The following is an 11269-nucleotide window of genomic DNA, read 5'->3' on the forward strand; positions in this document are numbered from 1 at the left end:
AATAAACATTTTTAAAAACTAAATGTAGGAGGTGATATTGAGCCCTTTCAATTTGTGTTTACAAAATGGAAATTTGACTTACTGTGTTACATGTTAAGGGAGAAAGAAAGAGACTATGATTCAGCTTCTGGCTATATTCTGATTTTTTTTAATACATACATGAAGAGCAGATAATACCCTAACAGTTAAGATGCCTGCACCCCACATCAGAGCATCTGAGTTTGATTTCTGGCTCTGATTATGACTGCAGCTTCACACCAATGTAGATTCTGGGAGAAGCCGTGATTGCTCAAACAATTGAGTTCCCACCATTCACATAGGAGACCTACAATGTGCCCCAGATCCTGGCTTTGGCCTGACCCAGTCCCAGCCATTGCCAATATTTGGAGAGTAAATCAGTAGATGAGAGTGCTCCCTGTCTCTCTCTCCCTCTGCCTCTAAATTAAATAATATCTATCATCTCTATCATCTATCTGTCTGTCTATTAATCTATCTATCATTGCTGGATTGGACGTGCACCTTTAATTTGTCTCCTCTATAACTTCACTACCAAAAAGCCTACATATTTTAAAAAAATAAATCTACAAAGATGAATTGAATAATATGGAAGACAACAGACAAGAACTTTAGAAGCTGGAAATCAGATAGATAATTTAGTAGACCTGAGAAACCAATTACCATTTTATTTTTTTTATTTTTATTTATTTATTTTTTTGACAGGCAGAGTGGACAGTGAGAGAGAGAGACAGAGAGAAAGGTCTTCCTTTTCCATTGGTTCACCCTCCAATGGCCACTGCGGCCGGTGCGCTGCAGCCGGCGCACCGCGCTGATCTGATGGCAGGAGCCAGGTACTTATCCTGGTCTCCCATGGTGTGCAGGGCCCAAGCACTTGGGCCATCCTCCACTGCATTCCCTGGCCACAGCAGAGAGCTGGCCTGGAAGAGGGGCAACCAGGACAGAATCTGGCACCCCGACCGGGACTAGAACCCGGTGTGCCGGCACCGCAGGCGGAGGATTAGCCTAGTGAGCCACGGCGCCGGCCCCAATTACCATTACTAACATTGGAAAATCTGAGAACCAATCCTGTTTAGAGTAAAGAACTTTTAGAGGCATCAGACATTCTAGAAGTGATGATAGATTTTCAGGTAAGAAGCATTCTGTTAAAACTGCCTGAGAAGCAGATAAATTTCTAGCATTTAGATCATGTTTCTCTCATACCAGTCACTGCATAACCTACCACTCTGACCTTATCAGAAATATTGAGAATTTTTCTTTTTAAAAAAGTGATTAGTTAATTAATTAATTTGAAAGGCAGAGTGACACAAGGAGAGTGAAACAGGGAGAGATCTTCCATCCACTAGTTTACTCCCCAAATGGCCACAATGGCAGGTCATGGGCCAGGCTGAATGTGGGAACGAGGAACCCAGTTCAGATCTCCTGTGTGGATGATAGAGGCCCAAGTACCTGGGCCATAAACTACTATTTTCCCAAGCACATTAGCATGGAACTAGATCATAAACAGAAATATCTAGGACTCCAATCCTAATATGAGGTGTAGGTACTGCAAGAACCACTATACCACAACAGCAGCCCCTTCATTTTCTTACAAGTACAAAAGGAGGGGTCATTATATTCCAGGTTCTATTGGTAAAATTGAGGACAAGGGTAATATGAGTAGGGTAAAGTAAAAACCATTAACTACTGATGGTTGATTGTTGAAATGGATTGTCATTAGAACAAGTTACAAATATTTCAGTTCTTAGAAACATTGTAACATTTCATTCTAATTCTTTTTTCATTGTGTTTAACCATGCAATATCCTTTGGCCAATAAAATGTGAAAAGTGTTTGGGCTGAAGTTTTTGGAGGCTGTCAGTGTACGATTTAACACATTTACTCTTCTCTTCCCACTTTGTACTGTAAGAAATAAATCATTCACTGTGTCAAGTCTTTGAGATTTGGGAGAATTGTTTGGTATTAAAGCATAATCTACTCTCTCCTGATGCAAATCTCCACTCCTTTTCCTACTCTTCAACCTTTTACTTGTCTACAATCCATACCTTTTCCTTCTGCATAGGACATTTTAAAATCAGGTAAGACCAGTTCAAGTATAAAGACCTAATCACATGGAACCATCAGTGCTCCCAGTTCACTGATAATGGAGATGAAAATGGATAGGCACTACCAACCTGCTGAGACCTATCACTCAGCGCTTTGATCTACCAGACTGAATGAGAGTAACTTGGAGAAAACTGAATATTTGCAGAGAGAAGGATATTTGCAAAAAACCTGTTATTAATATCAGATGAAAAATAAGTTATTATATCTAAGAAATAAGTATAAAAAGAGAGCTTTTGGAATGGGCATTGTGGAGCTGTGGGTTAAGTCATCACTTGGGACACCCACAGTATCTGAAAATGAGAAAGAATCCAAGAGTGAAGCACAGAATGAACAGAAACAAAAAGCTCCAAAACAGAGCAGAAATGTGATGAGGCTCCAGATGGGGATTCCAGCAGGACAACTATGGGTCAAACATAGCCAACAGCCAATAGTTCACTTTGGATCTGAGTGACTCAAGACACAGGTATTTTGAAGGGTGTTATGAGCAAACCTGTGACACTGTATCACCTTTTCAGTCAGATGGATCTATTGGTGGATGTACTATACAAAAGAAACAGAGCAAATGGAAAGTGAAGATGGCATAAAATTCCATAAGTAGGAAATTCAATCAGAACAATAGGCAAAAAGAATTCCACGAATGGAAGCAAAGGAAAATTCCCGGGTGATTGCTGAACAGTAGATACAGAAATCAACCATCAAATTTAAAGAAAACTTGATGTCTCCAGAGGGATTGCAATGACAATGTGCATAATTGTACTAATAGGGTATTGGAATTGTGGAAAGAACATGTGATGGGATAAAGAAAACCAAGAAAATGAAAGGTCAAAGCAGTTATTAACTTTGAGGGGGAAAAGTGGGAAAATACAGTTGGTACACAATGGTGTTCCAAATAAACTACAATAAAAAGAAGATATGAAAGGGATGGAGCTTAATCCAACACATTAAGGAACCATTTCATATTGCCTCAGATGATTAATAAATATCAGAATACAGATTAGTGGTGTGGGAGACAAGAAGTTTGCAGAGGCTGTCTCTTGAGAGGGGGATTAGAAAAGGTGAGGATGGAAAGGACAAAAACCTTTGTATTTTCTTATAGGCTCCTTAGTGCCATTTTATTTTTAACCAAGCTCGTAAACTATTTTTAAAAAATGCATTTAAAAATACCAGTAATTGCTGCTGGTGTTGTGTAGCAGGTTAAGCTGCCACCTGTGACACTGGCATCTCTTATGGGCACCTGTTGGAGTCCCAGTGGTTCCACCTCCAATCCAGTTCCCTGACAATGAGTCTAGAAAAGTAACAGGAGATGGCCCAGATGCTTGTGCTCTAGTATCCACTTGGGAGACCTGGATGAAGCTCCTGGTTCCTGGCTTCTGGCTTTGGCTTGGCTCAGCCCTGACCATTGCAGCCATTTGGAGAAAGAACCAATGGATGGAAGACCTCTCTCTCTTCCTCTCTCCTTCCCTCTCCCTCTCCCTCTTTTCTGTAACTCTTTCAAATAAATTATCGTATTTTTAAAATGCCAGTAAAGTTTTTACAAATCTCACTAAAGTTAAAAGGAGATAAAATTTCTACACATTACTAATAAAGATATAAGTAAATGCAAAAAATATAATTAAAACATAACACCAAGAAATTCATAAGGGGAGGCATTTATCCCAGCAGCTAAGGTACTGCTTAAGCTGCTCACATTCCACATCAAATGCTCAATTCTTGGCTCCTGACTCCAGCTTCCTGCTAATGCAGACCCTGGGAGACCGGGTGATGCTTCAAGTGATTGCATTTCTGCCGCCCACATGGGAGACCTGGATTGAGTTTCTGGCTCAGAGCTTTCAGCTTTTTCTGGGTTGCAGGCATTTGGTAAAGAACCAGTGTACGCGGGGCCGGCACTGTGGTGTAGTGGGTAAAGCTGCCACCTGCAGTGCCTGCATCCCATATGGATGCCGATTTGAGTCCCAGCTGCTCCACTTCCCATCCAACTCTCTGCTATGGCCTGGGAAAGCAGTAGAAGATGGCCCAAGTCCTTGGGCCCCTGCACCCAAATGGGAGACCTGGAAGAATCTCCTGGCTCCTGGCTTTGGATTGGTGCAGCTCTGACCATTGTGGCCAATTGGGGAGTGAACCAGCGGATGGAAGACCCCCTGCCCCCCACCATCTCTACTTCTTTCTCTGTGTGAGTCTGCCTTTCAAATAAATAAAGAAATCTTTAAAAAAAAAGTGTACAGAGGGGCCAGCACTGTAGCATAGCTGGTAAAGACACCACCTGCAGCATCAGCATCCCATATGGATGCCAGTTCTAGTCCCAGTTGCTCCTCTTTTGAACCAGCTCTCTGCTGTGGCCTGGGAAAACTGTAGAAGATGGCCCAAGTGCTTGGGCCCCTACACCCACATGGGAGACTTGGAAGAAGCTCCTGGCTCCTGGCTTCAGATCAGTGCAGCTCTGGCCATTGCAGCCATTTGGGGATAGAACCATTGGATATAAGACATATCTCTCTCTCTCTCTCTCTCTCTCTCTCTCCCTCTCTCCCTCCCTCCCTCCCTCCCTCCCTCCCTCTCTCCCTCTCTCCTCTTTCCTTCCCTCCCTCCCTCTCTCTCTCTAACTCTGCCTTTCAAATAAATAAAAAATCCTTAAAAAATTACCAATGTACATGTTGTATGTATTTATACTTATAAACTTTCTCAAAAAGAAAATTTGTAAACTAGGTAAAAGACTTTTTAAATAGAATACAAATTACTTAAAAAGTAAACAGAACCTGAACAGATGAATAACCAAAGGGAAAATGGAAAAGTACCAGTGAAGACAACAAACCCAACCAGTTTAAAAAGCAAGTAGTAGTTAACATGTAGAAACAGACAATAATATGCCTATTAAAAAAACCTCTTATGTTGTATAAAGTAGATGGAAAGCTTATTAACACATTCTAGGAGGCCAGAATGATGGTTTAATACCAAAATCATAGGAGTTACACAAAAACCCACCCACACACAGAACATAACACAGGCCAGAAACGGAATAAAGACATTACTTTACCAACAGGAACATAATTATTTTTAAGTGGCTTGCAAGTAAAAGACTCTCAGCTAATACTGGTTAACCTTTTGATAGAAGTTTGGTTTTCTTTCACATTCTTCCCATCAATTTTTAAAATAGAAGGGTTTCCTCTTCGGCTTTTGGTGGGAAGGGTTTAATTTCATATCCCTGGATTGAAGAAAGCAGATTTGTTTTTCTATGATCTCGGATCATCAGAGTGGGTAGGGACATAAACTACTACTTACTAGCATTTCTGCGACCCTTGAGAGGAAAAATGGAACAAAATGCCAAAACCAGAAAACAGTCAGTCCTGCCGCAAATTCCATTAATCCGCCATCTTTTTCTTCTATTTTTGAGAACGGGAATAACACGCACAAAACGCAAGGTGGCGCTGCTGACTAAAAAGACAAAATACCGCACCACGGAGGTGACAGACTGCGGGGGTAAAGAGGCAGTCTGACCAAGGAGGAGGAACGGAAACCGCGGTAACAGGAGTGAGGGGAAGTCGGGGACTCTCTCCCCACAATCATAGCTACTATCCGGCTCCTTTCTAAGGATTCGGTGGCTGCCTTTTCCGAGAGCTGCCTGAGGCCAAGAGGGAGTGATTTTGAGACTGATGCAGCGAAGAATGGAGGCCAGAGGGGAGCGGGCCGTGCAGAAAAGGCAAGTCCTATTCCTTTGTGTGTTTCTGGGGGTGTCTCGCGCTGGCGCGGAACCGCTTCGGTATTCTGTGGCAGAGGAAACTGAGAGAGGCACCTCCCTGGCCAACCTGGCCACCGACCTGGGATTGGGGGTGGGGGAACTGTCAGCCCGGGGAGCTAGAATTGTTACAGACCAGCACCTGCGATTTTTACTGCTCAATCTGCTTACTGGGGATTTACTTCTAAATGAGAAATTGGACCGAGAGGAACTGTGCGGCCCCACGGAGCCCTGTGTGCTGCCTTTCCAGTTGTTACTGGAAAAGCCTTTTCAGATTTTCCGTGCTGAACTGCGGGTCACAGACATCAACGATCATTCTCCAGCATTTCTAAATAGAGAGATTCCCCTGAAAATATCAGAGATTACCACGCCAGGGGCGGCATTTCTGCTCGAAAGTGCCCAGGATCCAGACGTGGGAACCAACAGCCTGAGCAACTACACCATCAGCCCCAATGCCTATTTCCATCTCCGTGTCCTTGGTGATGGGGAGGGGAGTGTGCTTCCCGAACTGATACTGGAGCAGGTGCTGGACCGAGAGGAGATGCCTGAGCTCAGTTTAACCCTCACGGCCTTGGACGGCGGCTCTCCGCAGCGATCCGGAACCGCCCTGGTGTGCATCCGGGTCGTAGACATCAATGACAACGCTCCCGAATTTGTGCAGTCCCTATACAAGGTGCAAGTGCCCGAAGACAGCCCCACTGGTTCCCTGGTTGTCGCCGTGTCAGCTAGAGATCTAGACGCCGGGAGCTATGGGGAAATAACCTACGCATTCTTCTATGCCACGGAAAGAATTCTCAAAACGTTTCAGCTCAATTCAACCTCTGGCAATCTTCTTCTTAAAGGCCAATTGGACTATGAAGCAATTCAAACTTACACACTCACCATTCAGGCCCAAGACGGTGGAGGGCTCTCCGGAAAATGCACCGTAGTGGTTGAGGTAATAGATATAAATGACAATGAACCAGAACTGATCATGTCATCGCTAAGTAGTCCCGTTGCAGAAAATTCACCCGAGACCGTCGTCGCCGTTTTTAGGATCAGAGACAGAGATTCAGGCAACAATGGGAAAATGGTGTGTTCGGTTCAGGAAGATCTCCCCTTCCTCCTAAAGCCATCTGTAGAGAATTTCTACACCCTGGTAACCGATGGAGCGCTGGACAGGGAGGCCAGGGCCGAGTACAACATCACCATCACCGTGTCCGACCTGGGCACGCCCAGGCTGACCACCCGGCACCACGTCGCGGTGCAGGTGTCCGACGTGAACGACAACGCCCCGGCCTTCAGCCAGGCCGCCTACACCCTGCTGGTGCGCGAGAACAACAGCCCCGGGCTGCTCATCGGCTCCGTGAGCGCCAGCGACAGGGACGCGGGCGCCAACGCGCAGGTGACCTACTCCCTGCTGCCGCCCGCCGCGCCGCAGTCGCCGTCGCCGTCACAGCTGCAGCAGCAGCAGCCCGACGTGGCGGCGCTCGTGTCGGTGCACGCGGACAGCGGGCAGCTGTACGCGCTGCGCGCGCTCGACTACGAGGCCCTGCGCGCCTTCGAGTTCGGCGTGCGCGCCGCCGACCGCGGCTCCCCGGCGCTGAGCAGCGAGGCGCGCGTGCGCGTGCAGCTGCTGGACGCCAACGACCACGCGCCGGCCGTGCTGTACCCGCCGGCCAACGGCTCGGCCGCCTGCCCCGAGCTGGTGCCGCGCGCGGCCGACGCGGGCTACCTGGTGACCAAGGTGGTGGCGGTGGACGGCGACGCGGGCCAGAACGCCTGGCTGTCGTTCGAGCTGCTCAAGGCCACGGAGCCCGGGCTGTTCGGCGTGTGGGCGCACAGCGGCGAGGTGCGCACGGCGCGGCCGCTGAGCGAGCGCGACGCGCCCAGGCAGCGGCTGCTGGTGCTGGTGCGCGACCACGGCGAGCCGCCGCTGTCGGCCAGCGTCACGCTGCACGTGCTGCTGGTGGACGGCTTCTCGCAGCCCTACCTGGCGCTGCCCGAGGCGGCGGCGGCGGCCGAGGCGGCGCGGCCCGACTCGCTCACGGTGCAGCTGGTGGTGGCGCTGGCGGCGGTGTCGTCGCTCTTGGTGCTGAGTGTGCTGGCGCTGGTGGCGGCGCGGCTGTGCGGCGCGGGCGCGGGCGCGGGCGGGGGCGGGGGCGGTGTGGGGGCGGGGTGTGCGGTTGGCGGCGGCGGCGGCGGCGCGGGTGCGGAGGGCCGCTTCCCGGGGCCGCTGCTGGACGTGAGCGGCGGCGGGACGCTGTCGCACAGCTACCAGTACGAGGTGCGCCTGACGGGCGACGCTGGGACCGGGGAGTTCAAGTTCATGAAGCCGGTTATCCCTAGTTTCTTATCCCAGAGTACAGGGAGAGAAATTGAAGAAAACCCCTCCATTCAAAACAATTTGGGTTTCTGATAAGGAATTAATAATAAATACCGTGTCTTGGACTTTTTCTAATTAGAATCTTACCCTGAGATGTCTGTGAAGTTGTGTTCTCACATTATTTCAAGTTTCCAGTTGTCAATTTATCTTTTCGAAATTTATTTCATTTGAAAGAGTGTCGCCGGCGCCGCGGCTCACTAGGCTAATCCTCCGCCTTGCGGCACCGGCACACTGGGTTCTAGTCCCGGTCGGGGCGCCAGATTCTGTCCCGGTTGCCTCTCTTCCAGGCCAGCTCTCTGCTGTGGCCAGGGAGTGCAGTGGAGGATTGCCCAACTACTTGGGCCCTGCACCCCACGGGAGACCAGGATAAGTACCTGGCTCCTGCCATCGGATCAGCGCGGTGCGCTGGCCGCCATTGGAGGGTGAACCAACGGCAAAGGGAAGACCTTTCTCTCTGTCTCTCTCTCACTGTCCACTCTGCCTGTCAAAAAAAAAAAAAAAAAAGAGTGTCAGTGTTGTGCCCAGATCGTTAGATCCCCGCAGAGACGCCCCAGAGAGTCAATAACACAGAACTGCAAAAGCAAGGTTTATTTGGAAGTACAAGCCGCGACAGGAACCCCATCCAACCAACCATCCCAGTGCAGGAAGGAGTGAGGCCCTGGTCTTTGCTTGGGAGAGTTTTTAAAGGAAAAAAGGGCTACATCAGCAGGAAAAAAGAGTTACATACAGCACAGGAGCTTTGGGTACAGGGAGTTATTTTGTTTAGCAGTCTCTACTGTGCTGTCCTTGGTCTACCGAGCTAGCTGTCCCTGGTAAGCTTTGATATCTCCGGAATGCCTGAATGCCTGCTTTTACAAGGACTCGGGTCTGCTATGGGAAAAGGAGGCTGCTTTTTTTTTTATTGTTTTAAAATGGAGTCATTTTTGCTCTTCATCAGAAAGAGGGAAAGAGGGTGTGGTGAAAAGGGAAAGAGACAAGACACTTGTATTTGATGGTCCCAAAGAGTAGCAGCAGGCAGGGCAGAGCCAGGAGTCAGGAACTCCATTCGGGTGTCCTATCTATGCGCTAGGAACCCAAGTACTTGAGCCATTATCTGTTGCCTCCCAAGCACTATAGCAGGAAACTGGATTAGAAGTGGAGGTGGGACTGGATCCCAGGCTTTTGGATATGGGATGCAGGTGTTCCAAATGGCAGCTTAATCTGCTGGGCCACAATTGCTTTACACAGAAAATAACCCAGCTTTAGCCCTAAGAAACCTGCACAAAGCAAGGAATGTGTGCGCCATGTTTTATCTGTTCTTAATGTACAGTCCATTTAATGACAAGTGGTGAGATATTTTCAGTTGTTTTCCTTTGTCTTCATAGTTTATTGCTTTGATTTTCTGACTGACTAGAATGCTGCACGGGTAGACCTACAAAAAGTTTAGGAAGCATAGGTTGCAAAGTATCTTTAAAAATTTTTTGAGTGGCACAGTCTGAGCTCCCATTTGCTGGTTCACTCCTGCAAATTGTGTGCAGGAAGGGGTGGGGCTGAGTGGAGGCTGCAGCCAGGAGCCTGTCTAGGTTTCCCACAGGAGTGGCAGGAGCATTCGTCTGGACAAACCAGGTCTCCCACGTGGGTGGAAGGGGCCCAGTCACTTTAGCCATCACCTGTGGCCTGCCAACACCAGCAGGAAGCTGGGTCAGAATTTTTGCATGGAGGCCTTCTGAGTATATTATAAATTAGAGATGGTAACACAAAAATAGAGGTATTGCTATACCCACCAGTGGCATATAGGATAAAGGCAAAAAACTCATTAAATTGTTTTCATAGTCTCATGATAAAATTATCTAGTTTGGGCCGGCGCTGCGGCTCACTAGGCTAATCCTCCACCTGCGGTGCTGGCACCCCGGGTGCTAGTCCCAGTCAGGGCGCTGGTTCTGTCCTGGTTTCTCCTCTTCCAGTCCAGCTCTCTGCTGTGGCCTGGGAAGGCAGTGGAGGATGGCCCAAGTGCTTGGGCCCTGCATCCGCATGGGAGACCAGGAGAAGCACCTGGCTCCTGCCTTTGGATCATGCTGGCCACAGCGGCCATTGGGGGGTGAACCAATGGAAAAAGGAAGACCTCTCTCTCTCTCTCTCTCTCTCTCACTGTCCACTCTGCCTGTCAAAAAATACATAAAAAAATCTAGTTTTTCCAACTAATACATTACATGGAGATAGGGAAAAGATATTTACATAATTAAAGAACTTAGGAAGCTAGTCCCAAAGGGACAAATATCATATGTTCTCCCTGATCTGTGACAACTAACTGAGCACCTAAATGGAAACCTGTAGAAGTGAAATGGACACTATGAGAAACAATGATCTGATCAGCCCTTGTCCTGACTGACAATGAACAACTTACTATTTTATTCCTTTTAGTATTTTTTTTGTTCTACTTAATACCATTGGTTGAACTCTTTAATTAAAACACAATTATTCTTAGGTGTTTAAATGTAACTGAAAAGTGATCCCTGATAAATATAAGAGTGGGAATAAAAGAGGGAGATGTACAGTTGGGCACATGCTCACTCGGACTTACTCCTAATGGTAGAACTAGAAAGGTGCCAGGGGAGTCCAAATCAATCAAAGTGATCAGTTTAAGTTCATAATTGATCATGATGATAGAATTAAGTGTCAAAGGGATCACATAAACAAGACTAGTGTCCGCTAATAATAACTGATAGAATTCAAAAGGAGAGAATGATCCAACATGGGAAGCAGGATACACAGCAGACTCATAGAATGGCAGATGCCCTAGCCAGCACTCAGGCCTCAGAATCAGCCCTTGAGATATTCGGATCTGGCTAAGAAGCACAAGAGGCTTTCTCTGGTGTGGAAAGCCAAGACACTATGGCAAAAAAAAAAAAAAAAAAAAAAAACTAAACGAAAGATCTCTGTGAGACAGATCCCAGCAGAAAGAACGGGCCATTAAAGAAGGAGGTACCTTTCTCTGAAGGGAGAAGAGAACTTCCACTTTGATTAATGGCTTTGTCTAAATAAGGTCGAAGTTTGTGAACTCAAGAGGCTTCCATAGTC

The 11269-nt window shown here is 47.4% G+C and overlaps 1 protein-coding gene across 1 annotated transcript; it reads left to right on the forward strand.

Annotated features, from left to right (window-relative positions):
- Window positions 1-2925: 2925 nt before the first annotated feature.
- Window positions 2926-11147, forward strand: LOC108176549 (protocadherin beta-7-like). The gene has a single exon (XM_051844355.2). It carries the CDS (start codon window positions 5765-5767, stop codon window positions 8243-8245), a length of 2481 nt encoding a protein of 826 aa, XP_051700315.2. The 5' UTR covers window positions 2926-5764; the 3' UTR covers window positions 8246-11147.
- Window positions 11148-11269: the final 122 nt, after the last annotated feature.

This window comes from Oryctolagus cuniculus, chromosome 6 (genome assembly GCF_964237555.1).
Source record: "Oryctolagus cuniculus chromosome 6, mOryCun1.1, whole genome shotgun sequence".
NCBI classification, from domain to species: domain Eukaryota; kingdom Metazoa; phylum Chordata; class Mammalia; order Lagomorpha; family Leporidae; genus Oryctolagus; species Oryctolagus cuniculus.